The 16,738-nt window shown below is 41.7% G+C and overlaps 1 protein-coding gene across 5 annotated transcripts in view; it reads left to right on the forward strand.

The window, feature by feature from the left end:
- CAPRIN1 (cell cycle associated protein 1) overlaps positions 1-16,738 on the forward strand; it is a 78,536-nt gene that overhangs the window by 32,196 nt on the left and 29,602 nt on the right. For all 5 annotated transcript variants that reach the window (XM_038406977.2, XM_038406978.2, XM_038406979.2 and 2 more), the window contains exons 5-9: positions 3,448-3,686; positions 4,053-4,135; positions 7,139-7,276; positions 7,943-7,995; positions 8,080-8,166. In XM_038406977.2, the coding sequence (XP_038262905.1) occupies positions 3,448-3,686; positions 4,053-4,135; positions 7,139-7,276; positions 7,943-7,995; positions 8,080-8,166 (600 nt within the window). The remainder of the gene's footprint in view (positions 1-3,447; positions 3,687-4,052; positions 4,136-7,138; positions 7,277-7,942; positions 7,996-8,079; positions 8,167-16,738) is intronic.

The following is a 16,738-nucleotide window of genomic DNA, read 5'->3' on the forward strand; positions in this document are numbered from 1 at the left end:
CAAATCCATGAGTCGGAGATGGATCTCGGAATTCTCAAAGCCATATTCAAACTATGGGGGTTCCATAGATTTATTTGCAGCAGCTCAGAATGCCAAGTGCCCACAATATTGCTCCTTGGCTGGATTGGGACACCACTCCCTGGGCGACGCTCTCCTCATAAAATGGGAAGCGCCACTGATGTATGCTTTTCCTCTGATCCCACTACTGAGCTAAGTTGTTCACAAGATCAGGCAGGACAAATCCAGGGTCATTCCCATTGCACCCACGTGGCCCAGACAAACGTGGTTCCCCTACCTGAGACAGATGGCAGTGAAACTGCCTCGAACCCTTCCTTTAGTGCTTCACCTTCTGTCACAGGATGCAGCGCTTGTCCATGACCCCAACCTCACAGTACTCCGCCACAAGGCCTGATTATTCCATGGCTAATGGGGGTCGAGAAGGACTGTTCCGAGGAAGTGAAAGATATACTACTGAATGGTCAGATACTAAGCACATGAAAGACACATAGGTGGAAACGATTCGGTATTCTGTGCCAGTACAAACAGATTTTTCCACAGTCAGCCCTAGCATACCTAGTCGAGGATTTTGGGACTTAAAAAGTCAGGACTATCCACCAGCTCAGTCAGATTACATTTGACAGCCATCACCTCCTTCCACGACAAGGTGGACGCAGTCACTATCTTTTCTCACCTGATGACTAAATGCTTCCTTAAAGGCATAGAAAACTCTTATCCCACACTAAGAAACCCTACTCCCATGTGGGATTTCAACCTTGTTCTATGCAGTCTCATGGGAAACTCATTTGAATCCCTTGCAACTTGCTTTGTTGCACTTATCAGTGAAGGTTGCTTTCCTAATTGCCATCACATCAGCAAAGATGGAGTGGGAGAATTATGTGTCCTAATGGCACACCCATCTTATGCTACATTTTTTTAAGGATAAAGTACTCCTATAACCACACCCTAAATTCATATCCTGGGTTGCCGCCCCTTTTCATTTAAGTCAGCCCATTTACTTTTCTGAAGCCCCATACTGACCACAGGGAGGCCTCGCTCCACATGCTAGACATTCGCAGAGCATTAGCTTTCGACATGGAACAAAAACATTCAGAAAATCATCTCAACTATTCATTTCCATAACAGAATGCTCCAAGGGCCAAGCCATCTCAGAACAGACTATCCAAATGGATATCTGTATGTATTCATTTGTGCTATCAAAACAGCAATCTGCAATCTCCACTTGGAGTTCACACACTCTGTCTCTGTCTGTCTCTCCCTCCCTCCCTCCCTCCACCAGAGCGTTATCAACTTCTGTGGCCTGTCACTGACTGACATTTGCAAAGCAGCTACCTGGGCATCTGCCCATACTTTCAGTAAACATTATGCTTTAGAACACCAATCAGCAGCAGACACTCAGTTTGGACTCAGTGTTATCCACCATCCAGTGAACCAACTCCGAAACCCCTCCACTCCACTGAGCACCCCCAAGGACACTCCTTGAAGAAGAGAAGGTTACTCACCTTGTGCAGTAACTGAGGTTTTTCCAGATGGTTGTCCCTGTGGGTGCTCCACTATTTCTCTTCCCCCTCCCCCGCCAGCCCACACTTTTGGAGTTTAACGCCATCTTCTGGGGTAGAGAAGGAATTGGGGGGTGGTTGGCTGTGCACTGCTATGTAACCACTTGGAGCAGTGCGAGATGGCTACAGCACATGCGCGGCCCAACCAGGCACTGGTATTACAAATCTCCGATTACAAGCACAGGGTGCCAAGACACCTAAAGTGGAGTACCCACAGCAACAACCATCTCAAAGAACCTCAGTTACTGCACAAGGTGAGTAACCTTCTCATCCACATGGACAACGTGTCTTGAACCACAGTTACTGTAAAATTAAGTAACTGTTCTTCTTTCTACCATGCCACCAAGTCTTCTCCCTGCTGCATTCCTTTAAATGAATCCCACAGTCTACCAAGAACAAAGTCATTGTCCTTCCGTGACTTGGAGAAATAGAAGTGGTTTCTCCCTTCTCTCTCCTCCCCTCTCCCCCCCAGTTGCCCCTGGCCCCTGCTGCCTCCCTACTCACCTTATCCAGGACTTAATTTGTCCTGGGCTTACAAGGGCTGAGTAAATCTGCTGTGAACAGGGATATTTGTATTTGTTTAACACCACTTTTCACAGCAGACTTAGTAGTTAGCTGGAAGGCTGTGAAAAATGATGTTAACATACAAGTATACCTTTTTACAGCAGCAAAAAAAAAGCAACCAAAAAAGCAAAAGAAACAACAACAAAGACAAGAACGTACAAAGCACCTTATTTGTTTCTCTGTTCTGTTTAGGTCCAGTAAAGAATAGAGACAACTGTACATTTTTATTACTGAGTCTGCAAAAAAACCCAACACCTCTTCCCAAACCCTACATAGATAAATTGCAATGGCTTGGACATGTGTATGTGCATAATTTAATTTTAAGAAAAACAAAGTATTTTAGGAAAAATTGTCAGAGCCGCGACCAGCAATAGTTGGTGGCCACGCTCTGAGGCCACCAGAAAATTTGTTATGTGAACCCCTGAGGTCACTAGCCAGAAAATTTATTCTGTTTGTCACCAGTACTTATGCAGATTGGTGGTGAAGGGTTGCTCTTCCTCCTCTGGAGCGCCTGTGCTTCTTTTCTTTCCCGAAGCTGAATTCCTGTACTGCTCTGGCACAGCCCTTTCCAGCTGACTTTTTATAACTCTATATGAATAAACAAGTGGATTTGTTGGAGGATCATGATGTGATATAATCCAACAGTAGGTCTCTAAAGTTGATCTTAGATAATGTCGGTTATTTTTCTCTTTTAGTGGAGTATACTTTCACTGGCATTACATATGAAGAATATCTTGGTAAAATCTTAAAGATGGTTATATTGATTATGATTAGAGCCAGTAGCTTGATAGCAGTGGTACTCAGACCTCAGTGGTTCAGGAGCCAAATGAGTGATTTGCGTTACCCAAAAAAGCCACAGTTGTGTGAATTCGTAGATTCATTTACCATAGTACTGTATATTCATGTTTAAACAGCATGATGTCTGTGTGTGGGATGGATGGATGGATGGATGGATACATAGATAGGTAGATAGATAGATAAATTCTCACAGCAAAATGATTGACCAAGTATTATTTTGTCAATTAGAATCGGTTAATAATGTAAAAGCATCCTGATTGGTTGTTAATTATATCACAGTATTTTAGTATGTTCTGTAAAAAGCTGCAAGAGTCATATCAAAGAACCACTTGCGGATCGTGCACCTCAGTCTTGAGTATCACTGCTTTATATAAACAAAACATAGTATTTGTGGTGGCATGTAAAAGCCAGTTCTCTGGACACACAGATCATTTTGAGTTGTAGTCTAACTCGATCCAGTACAGAATCTATCTTAAGTAGTCTAAGGTTCCCCTTTCCTTGTGAGCAGATCCAGAAAACAATAAAGAAGACAGCCCGCCGGGAGCAGCTGATGCGAGAAGAAGCTGAACAGAAACGTTTAAAGACTGTACTTGAGCTGCAATTTATTTTGGACAAGTTAGGAGATGATGAAGTGCGCAGCGACCTGAAACAAGGCTCGAATGGCATCCCTGTACTGACAGAGGAGGAACTGACAATGCTGGATGAGTTTTACAAGCTAGTTGACCCTGAGCGGGACATGAAGATGAGGTAATGTGCTAGTTGTACTGTTAAGTAATCTCTGTAATGTTAATATTGATCAGTGCATTTATTCTAATTATCTTCAGCATAATATTACTCGAAAGGTCTCAAAATTCTTATGAAGAAAAGGAGTACTTGTGGCACCTTAGAGACTAACAAATTTATTAGAGCATAAGCTTTCGTGAGCTACAGCTCACTTCATCGGATGCATTTGAAGTGAGCTGTAGCTCACGAAAGCTTATGCTCTAATAAATTTGTTAGTCTCTAAGGTGCCACAAGTACTCCTTTTCTTTTTGCGAATACAGACTAACACGGCTGCTACTCTGAAACCTGTGAAAATTCTTATGCTTCAGTTAATTAATATTTTTGTTGAAGGTTGAACGAACAGTATGAACAAGCATCCATTCACCTATGGGACTTACTGGAAGGGAAGGATAAGCCTGTTTGTGGAACTACCTGTAAGTATGTTTAAAGTAGAAGATTGAATGCAAGGAAAAAATATACGAAATATGAGTAAAAGTTACATTACAAATGCCTGTGCTTATAGTTTTAACTGTCAGAAGTGCTGTCTTTTGCTAATTGCTTGTCAGGATAGTGACTGAATTATCGTAGTCTCAGCTATGTTGTAACTGTGTAGTTCAATGTAATGTTAACTTAGTGCATATTGTATTTGGCACTGACACAGCCTTACTCATCACTTACTGGGCCCCCAGTTTCTGCTGCTTCAGCGGTGTTCTGTCACTGATTGTGCTTGCTAGCAGTTTTTTGCTTTTTAGAAAACTGTGGGTTACACAAGGAATATTTTTCAACTAAATATGTACTTTGGTTAGTTTTAGACCTTTAAACAAGGCAAGTTATGACTTCTTTTTATTTTTATTTTTTTAAATGGAATGCTTAAATGGTAGCCAAATTTTCAGGTGAGCTCAGCTTCTGTTGAGGTGCTTAAATGGGAGTTAAGCTCTTCGGAAAATATGGCAAGAATACCATCTGGTTTCTTAGCAAGAAATGGTTTGTTTCATTAGTGTAAGTAAATCCATCTACTTATGTGATTTTATAAAAACAGCTATATATATATTTATTTTATGAAAATATATATAGATTGTCTACCGTTGTATCCAAACATATTGCTTAATTTGAGATGAAGTGAAACTTCCTGTTGGAGAAATTAAAGGAGTGTGGTTTTAAAATCAATCTCAGCAATTGTATTTCACAGAATGGATGTTTTGAAGTATATTTGTGTGAATAAGATAAACCATTTAAGGATAAGGGGCTTAATATTTCCAGGGTTGGTTGCTTTTTTCTGAAAACTGCTATAACTGTTGAGATAATAATTCTCTGACATAATTATACTTTGTGATTTTTGGACCAAACAGATAATTTAGGCTGAAAATGTGACTTAAGGATGTGCTAACTTTGTCAAGAATTGTTGAAAACAACTTAGTTTTAGGAAGATAAAATATTTTTGTACATAAAGCAGAATTTTGGCAAGAAAAAGCAATCTTTGCGTATGCTTTCATTTACAGTTGCTGCTTATTCTACAGTTGAAATTGTCCTCTATTTTCTTCATCGCTAGAAATTGTTGTATTAAAATCGGGGTTTTGTTTCTAGTATTTATTTTCAGTATTACAAATAATGCACAAAAGAATAATTACTTGTAATTATAACAAAACATAGATTTTTAAGTGGCAACTAGATACTCTTAGGATTTTCCTGTGTGGGCCCAAGATATGTAGATGTATGCTTTACAGTGCATTCAGCTTATTAGGGAAGTGCTGGTTGTGACTCCATATTTTAGACTGAATTCCATTTTGCACTTAAAGCAGGGATTTAACTTCTTTGCAATATAAGAAAAATGTAGTGTATCCTCCAAAGTTACACAACTTAATTTTTGAGCACAGAAGTAAATTTTTGAAAATTCAGTAGATTAGTTAGACATAAAATCCATTAAAAACTATGTTCTTTAAGAAATTTAGCATCTACCATACTTAAATTCACTCCCAGATGAGTTTAACGGAAGAAAAATCTTCCATCTGTCCATATATAAAAGTATTAAAAATCTTGTGTCTATGCTATATTTGAAGAAATATTTTTGTAAAAAGCTAAGTTATTAAAAATTGTATATAGTTATGATATAGGCTTACAGACAGGTTCAGGTCAACTTTTACCTCTGATGTCAAATGACTCCATGGATCCCCAACCAATTGCCACTATTCTTCTGCAGCTAATTGGCATGTAACAAATTGGTTGTAATATGTTGGTGAGATAAAGATTGGACACATATCAAAAGTTCTCATTGGCAGATTACTTGGCCTGGCTGTTGCATCTCTTCATCTTCGAGTAGATGCAGCTGTGTAGTCCATTTAGGGTGGGTGTGTGCACGTGTGCGCCAGCCAAAGCTGAAGAAACTTTTCTAAGCCGTACCTGTAGAGGGGCAGTGCTTATGCCTTATGACTAGCACCTCCCCTGGTTCTGTGCGGTGTGCCCCCACTTCCATTTTACTGCCTGTGTCTGGGGTTGGAGCTCTGTTGTTTTCACCTCACAATCCCTTAATATAATGTTAGATTTAGTGTATGTTAGCTGTAGTTTGTCTTTCGCTGGTGATGTGTTCATCAGGGTTTAAACATCTGTAGTGTGGGGGAGTGATCCCCACATGTGGGGCTTGCTGGCACTAGGAAAAGCCTACATTAAAGAGCAGTGTTCAATTTGCAGATTATTTACCAAATGCACTCAAGTGGCAAGGGACCATCAGGGGAGGGCATGTGGATTGGTCAAACCCCCGACCTGACTGCATCCTCCTATGGGATCTATGCCCCTTTCTGGGACAGTCCCCCTGTCTTGGGGGAAGCACGCTTGCCAGATGTGTGCTGCAGATGATACTGCTGTTGCTGACTGCCATAGTGGCACTTCTGGACCACCATCATGTATACCCCCCAGAATCATAGCATAACCCTAGACTTTGCAGTCGTTACAGGACTCTAGGGTTATGCTATGATCCTGGGGGATGTACACAGACCTTGCAGAGATCTTGCATATGCTTGAGTTATCAGTGTCTAACAACTTATTTCATGGTACATTTTAAGATACTTACCCCTTAGGATCTAATCAGAAATGAAGTTCAGCTTTTCATAGATTCAAGAAGCAGAATTGCTTCAGAATGACTTCGAAGTTGTTAGCTGCTCTTTAAATTACCGTGGTTTAATGTGTAAACAGGCAGTATGCAGTGCTGGCACAACTCAGGAAATGCTTTTAATTTCTGATCGTTAAATTCCAGAGGACATTCCATGGTAGATAATTAAATTCAAAGTGACATTAGACTAATTCTGGACAGTAAATGTTGCCTACCAATAAATGGAAAATAAGTTTTGAGATTTTTGGGAGGGATGGGGGGGAACAGACATCATCCTGGAAAATAGTTATATGATCTTTAGTCTATACTTGACCAGAGTTTAATTCCTTTGCAGACAAGGCCTTGAAGGATGTTGTTGAACGCATTCTTCAAACTAGTTATTTTGATAGTACCCACAACCATCAGAATGGATTGTGTGAGGAAGAGGAGGCAACCCCTGCACCTGCAGTGGAAGATCCTGTAGCAGAAGCTGGTAAGTACATTTATCTGTTTGGGTCTCCATATGTAAGTTGAAGGTCTACTGTTATCCCTACTTGCTGGGGTCCATGAGAGCATGGAAAAATGATTACAAATGTGAAATAAATCAAGCTCTTATATCTAAACTATTCAGTCAGCCTCGTGCTTTAGACAGAATTTCATGCTTTGTAAAAGAACACGTATAGCCTGGCTACATACTAGATAAATGCAAAGTGCATAAATGTTAGGAATGAGCTAACTAGCAATTAAAATCCTGAATATAGCAGCAGCCTAACAAGGCACAGCCACTTAATGGGATCTTCACTGAGTGGGCAAATGTTCAAAATATGCACTCAAGACAAAGCTCATTGCACTTCTAATGAGGAATCCATCTTAACAGTGAAACTGTTTATGTGCTATTGTATAGATTAAAATTGGTCACCACATCTTGCTTTCCCTTCTAGTCCAGTTTGCTGTAGAGCTGTAGGTTTAAGAACAGAACCTATGTTCTCATAATTCTAAAATCACAAAGATTCAACAAAAACAGTGTTTGTCAAAGGAAGATACACTGTTAAACTACTGGTTGGGATTGGACTATTTTTCCCCCCCTCAAAGTCAAAAGGAAAGAGTAACATACATTTACTTAATGGAATGTACCTAAAATAGTATATTTTTCTCATAGAACCTGAGCCAACAGAAGAATACACTGAACCGAGTGAAGTTGAATCAACTGAGGTACTATTCAGTGGAAAGATTGCAGTCACTATTTTTGCTTTAATGCCACTATCTGTCTTTCATACCTTTTCATTTTTATTTTAGTATGTAAACAGACAGTTCATGGCGGAGACTCAGTTCAGCAGTAGTGAGAAGGAACAGGTAGATGAGTGGACAGTTGAAACGGTTGAGGTAAGATGTCTTATGTGCTGCTGGTAAAATTGCAGTCCCTGTTTTCATTGACTCGCAACTCTTCAAAACATTCATAATAGATTTTAACTCAAAAATAACCTTTTTACCAGTCTTGAGCTGGCCATATTTTCCCGTATTGTTTACCCAGCTCGAAGATCTCTATAGTACTAACCTTGCATATAGCTAAATCTCAATAGGGAAGCTACTTAATGGTGTAGTAATAGGTTTGGGAAGTGGAACTAGAAGAGTAACAAGCAGTTTTAAAATTGTCACTGATGCATAGCCAGTGTAAGGTTTCAGAGTAGCAGCCATGTTAGTCTGTATTCGCAAAAAGAAAAGGAGTACTTGTGGCACCTTAGAGACTAACACATTTATTAGAGCATAAGCTTTCGTGAGCTACAGCTCACTTCATTGGATGCATTTGCACGATTAAACAATAATAGTATATTATTTAAATAGTGTATATTTAAATATTTTTGGATGTTCTCTACATTTTCAAATATATTCAATTACAACACAGAATACAAAGTGTACAGTGCTTATATTTATTTTTGATTATGAGTATTTGCACTGTAAAAAAGCAAAAAAGAAATAGTGTTTTTCAGTTCACCTAATAAGAGTACTGTCGTGCAATCTCTTTATCATGAAGTTGAACTTCAGAAATGTAGAACTATGAATAAAAATAAACTAGTGTAACATTTTGGAGCCTGCAAGTCTACTCAGTCCTACTTGTTGTTCAGCCAATCACTCAGACAAACAAGTTTGTTTACATTTGCAGGAGATAATGCTGCCTCCTTGTTTACAGTGTCACCTGAAAGTGAGAACAGGCGTTCACATGGCACTGTTTTAGCTGGCATCGCAAGATATTTACATGCCACATGTGCTAAAGATTCATATGTCCCTTCATGCTTCAACCACCTTTCCAGGGGACATGTGTCCATGCTGATGACGGGTTCTGCTTGATAACAATCCAAAGCAGTGTGGAGACGTATGTTCATTTTCATCATCTGACTCGGATGGATGCAACCAGCAGAAGGTTGATTTTTTTGGGGGGGGGGGTTCAGGTTCTATAGTTTCCTCATTGGAGTGTTGCTCTTTTAAGACTTTTGAAAGCATGCTCCGCACCTCGTCCCTCTCAGATTTTGAAAGGCACTTCAGATTCTTAAACATTGGGTTGAGTGCTGTAGCTGTCTTTAGAAATCTCACACTGTATTGTGTTGTGAAAATCTGCAGTGAAAGTGTTCTTAAAATGAACTTGTGCTGGGTCATCATCCGAGAGTGCTATAATATGAAATATATGGCAGAATGCAGGTAAAAGAGAACAGATGACTTGCTATTCTCCCCCAAGGAGTTCAGTTACAAATTTAATTAACACTTTTTTTTATTGACATCTGCATGGAAACGTGTCCTCTGGAATGGTAGTCAAAGAATGAAGGGGCATATGAATGTTTAGCATACCTGGCATGTAAATACCTTGCAATGTTGGCTACAAAATTGCCATGCAAATGCCTGTTCTTGCTCTCTGGTTACATTGTAAATATGAGGGCTACATTATCTCCTGTAAATGTAAACAAACTTGTTGTCTTAGCTATTGGCTGAACAAGAAGTAGGACAGAGTGGACTTGGGGTCTCAAAGTCAATTTACCTTAGGGCCAGTGCCAGTCCTCAAATCCTCCTAGCCGACCAATAATGTCACTCATGCCTCCCAGAACCCGCCCCCCCAAAAAAAACTCTGCCCCCCCAACACTCCACCCCCCCCACCTGCTTAAGGCTCTGGGAGGGAGTGGGGTGGGGGAGGAGATCTGGGGTAGGGGATTGGGGTGCAGGCTCCGGGAGGGAGTTTGGGGGATGTGGGGAGGGGGTGGAGGTGCAGGCTCTAGGAGCGGGGTGCAGCCTGAGGCTCCAAGCCTGGGCGAGCTGCGGGCCTCTGCATGCTGCTGCCCCCAGGCACCGCCCCTGCAGCTTCCCATTGGCCACAGGGGTGCTCAGGGCAGGGTCAGCGCATGAAGGCTCAACCTAACCTCTCCCCACTGTGGGGCCATAGCGAGGAGCCGGCAGACACCTGGAGCGAGCAGGCAGATGCTGCTCCGCTCCACTGCACTGCCGGGGCCCTGGGTCATTGTAAATTACTTGGGGGGAGGGTGTGCCTGGGGGCGGCTCGTGGGGCCAATGGAGAGACCAGGCCCCAACATAGCTGGAGCCCTGCGGGCCGCAGATGGCTTGCGGGCCGGGAATTTGAGACCTCTGCTCTAAAATCTTAGATTGTTTTGTCTTTGAGTGCAATTATGTGACAAAAAAAAACCCCTACCATTGTAAGTTGTGTTTTCACGACGGAGATTGCATTGTAGTACTTGTATGAGGTGAACTGAAAAATAGTATTTCTTTTATCATTTTTACAGTGCAAATATTTGTAATAAAAATATGCACTTTCTATTGTGTTGTAATTGAAATAAATATATATGAAAATATAGAAACATCCAAAATATTTAATAAATTTCAATTGGTATTCTGTTTAACAGTGCGATTAAAACTGATTAATCATGGTTAATTTTTTAAATTGAGATTAATTTTTTTTGTTAATCGTGAGTTAACTGTGATTGACAGCCCTAATTAAGATGTCAGCAAGGTTGAGTATGTCTGAGTAATTTGGAATTTAAAAAAGTTAAGATTTTATACCCAAAACAAGAAGCATAAACCCAGGAAATTGAGTTAAGTTTTAACTTTAAGTTAACCAAGCATTAAGGTGCAGTTGGACTTTCAAACAGCTCTGCACGGTAGTGATGCTATGCAAAGCTATACAATTATGATAAATTTTAAAACTTGTAGCAGTCCTAGATGGAATGATTTTTAAAGAGCCTTTTCGTATTTTTTTTCTCATGGTATCACTACTGCCCAGTTAAACCTGGTCTACAGCTGCTTTGCATTTCCAGAACAATACAAAGTGGTAGGAAAATAAACCCTAGTTTCCCCTTCCCTCCTGCCCTTCAACACACACGCGCTTGCACACACCAGCTCTCTCCTACCCTATGTGTTGATCTGGTTCTGTGGCTAGCTTATGGAAAGAAATGTTGAAGATTAAGGGTCACATTGTTCCATTCTTCATAATTCTATGTTCTTTTGCTCTTCAGTAGCGACTAGTATACAAAGCCTTCCTCAGAGAAGTTCACAAAGAATATCCCTTTTTTTAAAATGGCCATCATCTCCCAGTGTACTCCATGAGACAGAGGTCACAGCTTCTCTTGGCGAAGATCGCCACTACTATGCAATGGGAATTAAGCCATTCTTTTATCAGGGAAGATACCAGCCTTTTTGCTCTCAGAAGCCAGCATCCATCTTAACTGAGGGCAGCCTGTGGCTTTGGTTGTATTGAGAAATATTTGATATTTTGAAAGGAGGGAATTCATGAGTTTCTCTGAAGGAGAAATGTTCACTTCAGAAGGAAACGGGGTGGTGGTGGAAATGACCGTGATCGTAAATTCTCTTTAAAAACTACTCATTACAAAGATATACTCAAGATTTACCCCTCCGCAAATTTTTGTATGGCTTAAAAAATTAGTGCCTGAGCTAAGGGAAATTTTAGCTTTGGTATTGGGCAAATACCTAACTATGAGGATAGGTAAGCATTAGAACAGGTTATGTAGGGCTACAGAAGCTTTAAGAAATAGGTTAGACGAGCATCTGACAGGGTTGATGGTAGGCATACTTCATCCTGCCTCATCATGGGGGGCTAGATGACGTCTTGAGGTTCCCTCCAGCCTTGCATTTCTCTGATCTAATTCAGCGTGCTATATTTCTTAAAAGATGCAGTTTTAAATTTCATGCAAAAACTGTCCAGTTTTTATAGATTTGCTCAAAACTACTTAAGTTGGATGTTTTTAATAGTCAATTCCAAACCATGGTTTTTTAGATTTATAGCCTCATATATTAAGCTAATAGCTGCTAACCAAGTTTTGTGTCTGCTTTTAAAAAAATGGAATCGATTATTGTCAAAGCTTTGTACCAACATTTAAGTAAGGGGGAAACCATACTTGCAATCTTATAATTGTTTTCAAAATGTACTTCACAATCTAACTTCCATTCTCCAAACAATCTTTCTATTTTATTTCACACTGAACCACTCCATAATTAGCTTTTTTGGAGATTGTACAATGCAAAAATGTAGAATTGGGCCTTATAAAGTGAGAGGGAATTAAATGTATTGTAATCTTTTCAGGAGACTTAAAAAACTTAAACAAACAAAAAGCCCTCACTTTGGGCAATGTTTCTGAGATGGTGTTAAATCATATGTACTTATAATGGAAATTTTCAAAGGGTCTTCTTTGGATGGCCAATTGTGTGCACTTGGACAATAGGAATTTTAAACCAAAATGTGGGTGGAAGTTGGTGGGTTTTTAAATTTATTCTTGGTGCTGGGTGTTCAGTTCAGCTGGGTTCCTAGCCACTAGGATTTTCAAAAGTTTACTACCGTGAAGCTGTGCTCTCTGAGAGCTGCTGTTCTGTTTCGGAATGCCACACTTTCCTCCATCCTTTGCTCCACAGTCACTCAAGACATCTAGAAGTTTGACATCACTTCCAGTGGGTACCTTTTGGAAAACGTAACATCTCCAGTCTCACAAAATTGGTGCTAAGTCTGGGTTTTTTGGGGATGTGAAAATCGGTCATTGTTTTTAAAGTGGTATTAAATTAACTTCATATATCTGTGCTCAAATGTTGTAGAAGAGGAATATTTAAGTCAGGAATATCTGTACGCTAATCAGTGTGCTTCCAAAATATTGGGCAGGCGCAAATAGCCATACCTATCTCTGGAAATGCCTGCTAGATACAGAATATCATATGTGAACTAATAATTCACATAAACTAATGAATTGTAGACGCCTAGTTGTAGTGAAGTAAGACTGTTTTTGGACACCATCGGAAAGTAGCTCATCTGACAACGTTTGAGGGTGAGACAAAAGGAACCCAGCTATGAAGACACAGAAATTAATACTGTAATCATAGAATTTCCCCCTCCTAGAGCATGATTCTGAGTATTAGCCATCACAACTATGAACAGTCTTCATCTTAGACAATCAGATCTTAGGTATATTTTTTGTTCCTATAAGCTGTATTCTTCCCTTGATTCCCCTCAAGCCATGTGCACCATTTACAATGACCAGTACAGCTAGATTTCAAAGGCATTTCTGCATAATTTGATGTTGGGTCTGTTCAAAACTGGTCTGTAACTCTTTAGATTTTGGCATTTACTAAGTTCTAGATACAGAGAGGCTCTGAACAGATTACCAGTAATGATCCCAATTAATATTTGAAAGGGCCACCACTGTTCTTGGCTTCTGGGGATCAGCAGGGAATGTTCTCAAGCTTGGATATGGTTACAAGCCTCTTCTAAGCCTTAACCTCTCTTGCCTGCCATCTCCTGCTGCTCAGTTATTTCATGCCTGAATGTAATCATATGCTATACTGAAGTCCTGTTACTGTAATATCCCCCCCCCCCCCCCCGAGACTCTAATGTGTAAAGAATCCCACTGTTCTTTTTCTCCAGATGTGTGGCAGAGATCCTTTATACTGTTTGTGTTCAGGGTATGCAGGTTGCAGAGCAGACTTAAGAGACTGCTGCTTGAGCACCTTAACTTGTACCTCCAGGCTTAACCATGTCTCTGGGCCTGTCTCAGAATACTGTTTGGGCACCCATTCTCTCTAGACCACGGTGCCTGAGACCAGAGGTCACTGCATTCTTAGGCAATTTATGTAGAATAACATCTGGTTACTTAAGTCCTTACAAAGCTGGTTAGGCCTACCTAAGATTTAGAAACCCTATTGAAACAGACTATAAGGGCATGTTTACACTTGGAAATTTACCAAAATAGATATTCCTGAATAATATTCAGAAATAACTCCATGTGGAACTCCCTTATTGCAGAATTGAATGCCTTTTTCTGATTTGGTTTAGTGGATTAAGTTAAATTGGAAAAAAGCACTTTTGATTTCAGAATAAGGCCCCATCTACACTGGCAAACTTGTGCGCAGTAAAGCAGTTTTGAGCACTATAACTCCCAAGGTGTACACATTGCCAAGTCACTTAGTGCGCAGAAACTGTGTAGATGCAGCACTCTTAAAAAAACAAAACAAAACAAAACAAAAAAAAAATCTCCCCAACGAGAGGCAAAGAGCTTTCTGCGTCGGGGCTACAGCGCTGCGGTGCTAGTGTAGACACGGTGGTGATTACAGCGCTGCAATTGGCCTTCAGGAGGTGTCCCAGAATGCCTGTTTTCACCTTTCTGGCCATCTGTTTGAACTCTACTGCCCTGGCCTGAAGTGACCATCCTTCAGCCCCATCCCATGCATTCCTTTGCACATTTGAAAGTCCCCTTCCTGTTTGCTCGGTGATGCATGCAGTAGTCTCAGTGCATCTTTCCAGGTGGCCATGCCCGCTCCACGCAATTCCCCGCTTGGAGCAATGCAGAGCTGCTGGACCTCATTGGCATTTGCAGAGAGGAGGCAGTGCAGTCACAGCTGTGTTCCAGCTGTCGGAATTATGATACCTATGGACAGATTTCTAGATGCATGATAGAAAGGGGCCATGACCGGGACACATTGCAGTGCAGAGTCAAAGTGAAGGAGCTGCAGAACACCTACCACAAGGCGCAGGAATCAAATCGCGGCTCCAGTGCTGCGCCCACGAGCTGCGGGTTCTACAAAGAGCTGGACGCGATACTTGGTGGCGATCCCACCTCCACTGAGAAGGACCCTTTGGATACTTCGTTGACTCGTTTGCCAGTCGAGAGTGGACCAATCCAGGAGGAGGCAATCTTGGACAAAGAGGGGGACGGGGACCCAGAGGTAGAGGATGATTCAGAGGCCAGAGATGCATGTAGTCATGAGCTCTTTTCTACCCTGGAGCCTAGCCAGTTACGGCAGTTGGAGGTTGACTAAATGTGAACAGGAGAGGAGGCCCCTAGTAAGTGGATCTGATTTTGGGAGTTGCTGAAGCAAGTTGTTGAGTGGGAGGTTTCAGAAAACAAGCTTGTCTCCCACCTCATGCCTAGCCTGAGTGGTGGAACAGGCTGTTGATAGACTCCCTCACTTCATGGGAATCTCACTCAGATCTCCAGGAATCTCTCGTGGAGATACTGGGCAATCTGCTGCCGCAGGTTCCTCAGCAGAGCTGTTTTGTTTCTTGCCCCATTAACAGTAACTTTCCTGTGCCACTTTGCCATGACTGGTGGGGGGATCATTGCTGCACACAGGCTAGCCGCATAAAACCAGGGCGGAAGCCACATGCTTGGAGAAGACCCTCCTTTGATTCTGCTCACTCTCGGAAGCGAGATATCTTCCATAATCACCTCCTGTGGAAAGTGTGGGGAATAGGAATGATTATCGGGCCAACCTTACAGTGCTGGCTCTCCCCACGTGCCCAAGAGCCACGTGCCCAGTGTATAGCAGCACCCAGGAACAGTGATTTACCCTGCCCCCCATGGCTACTCACCATTTTGGGGGAGCTTTTGGCTCATGTGTGCTGGGGACTGCCAGTTAGTGACAGGTCTGTGAGTACTGGCTGTGTTTTTAAAGCACTGTAACAGTGTTGTCTGTGTTGCAAACAATACTGCTTCTGTAAAATGTTGCATTTAAACTTCATAGAGATGACCTTGAGAGTACAGCCTCCCTCTTTGTTATCGGCGGCAGAACGGCTGCACAGAATTAGAAAGCGTCCAAGAAGAACTAAGGAGGACTTTATTTATGAGGTTATGATGTGCTTCACCGCTAAGAAAAAAGAATTGAAGGAATGGCGGGACAGCGAGAAAAGGGACCGAAAGGAGAATGCAGCACACCAAAAAGAAGCCACAGAGTGGCTCTTAACAGTTATGGAGCACCAAGGTGATATTAGCTCTTCAAACTGAGCAGCTCCACGCACTCCTTCCCCTGCAGCCGCTGTCGCAAGACTCTTTACCATGCGCCCCCCCACACTGCCAACACACTCGTATCAATCTCCTGGCTCCACTCTCTACCCGCAGCATTCCATTCCTCACAGTCCAGCAGTGTGGACTCCCACTGCACTCAACACCCATCCCTCTGCAGTTTGGCCCTGCTGAAGTACAGCACCCCCTGCATCGTACTCCAAAGGAGAAGGTTGGGTATGATCCCTGGACATACACAAATCTGTAGCTGTCCTGGGACCCCTCCTCCTCTTGAGACCTTCCCTTCCCCCATCCCCCTCCCTGCTGATGATTTTTTTCATTTGACTCTCTCCTCTGGTTGTTTTTGTTCTTTTTAATAAAAGAATTATTTGTTTGAAAGCAATCTTTATTCTATTAAGTGAAAACAAAAAGAGCACTGCAAAGCAACGTACAATTAGGTTAAGGCCCCTTCTTGCATCATGTGCACCAATCACTACTTAGCATTACAAGCACTGCAATCCCAAGCATAGCAACAAATATTAGTCACTTTCAGCTTCAAATTGCTGCCTCAAAACATCCCTGATCCTCATGGCTCTGTGCTGTGCCCCTTTAATAGCCCTGGTCTCTGGCTGTTCAAACTCAGCTTCCAGGCGCAGAGCCTCTGCGGTCCAGCCCTGAGT

The sequence above is a fragment of the Dermochelys coriacea genome, chromosome 6, assembly GCF_009764565.3.
Source record: "Dermochelys coriacea isolate rDerCor1 chromosome 6, rDerCor1.pri.v4, whole genome shotgun sequence".
Lineage (NCBI taxonomy): Eukaryota > Metazoa > Chordata > Testudines > Dermochelyidae > Dermochelys > Dermochelys coriacea.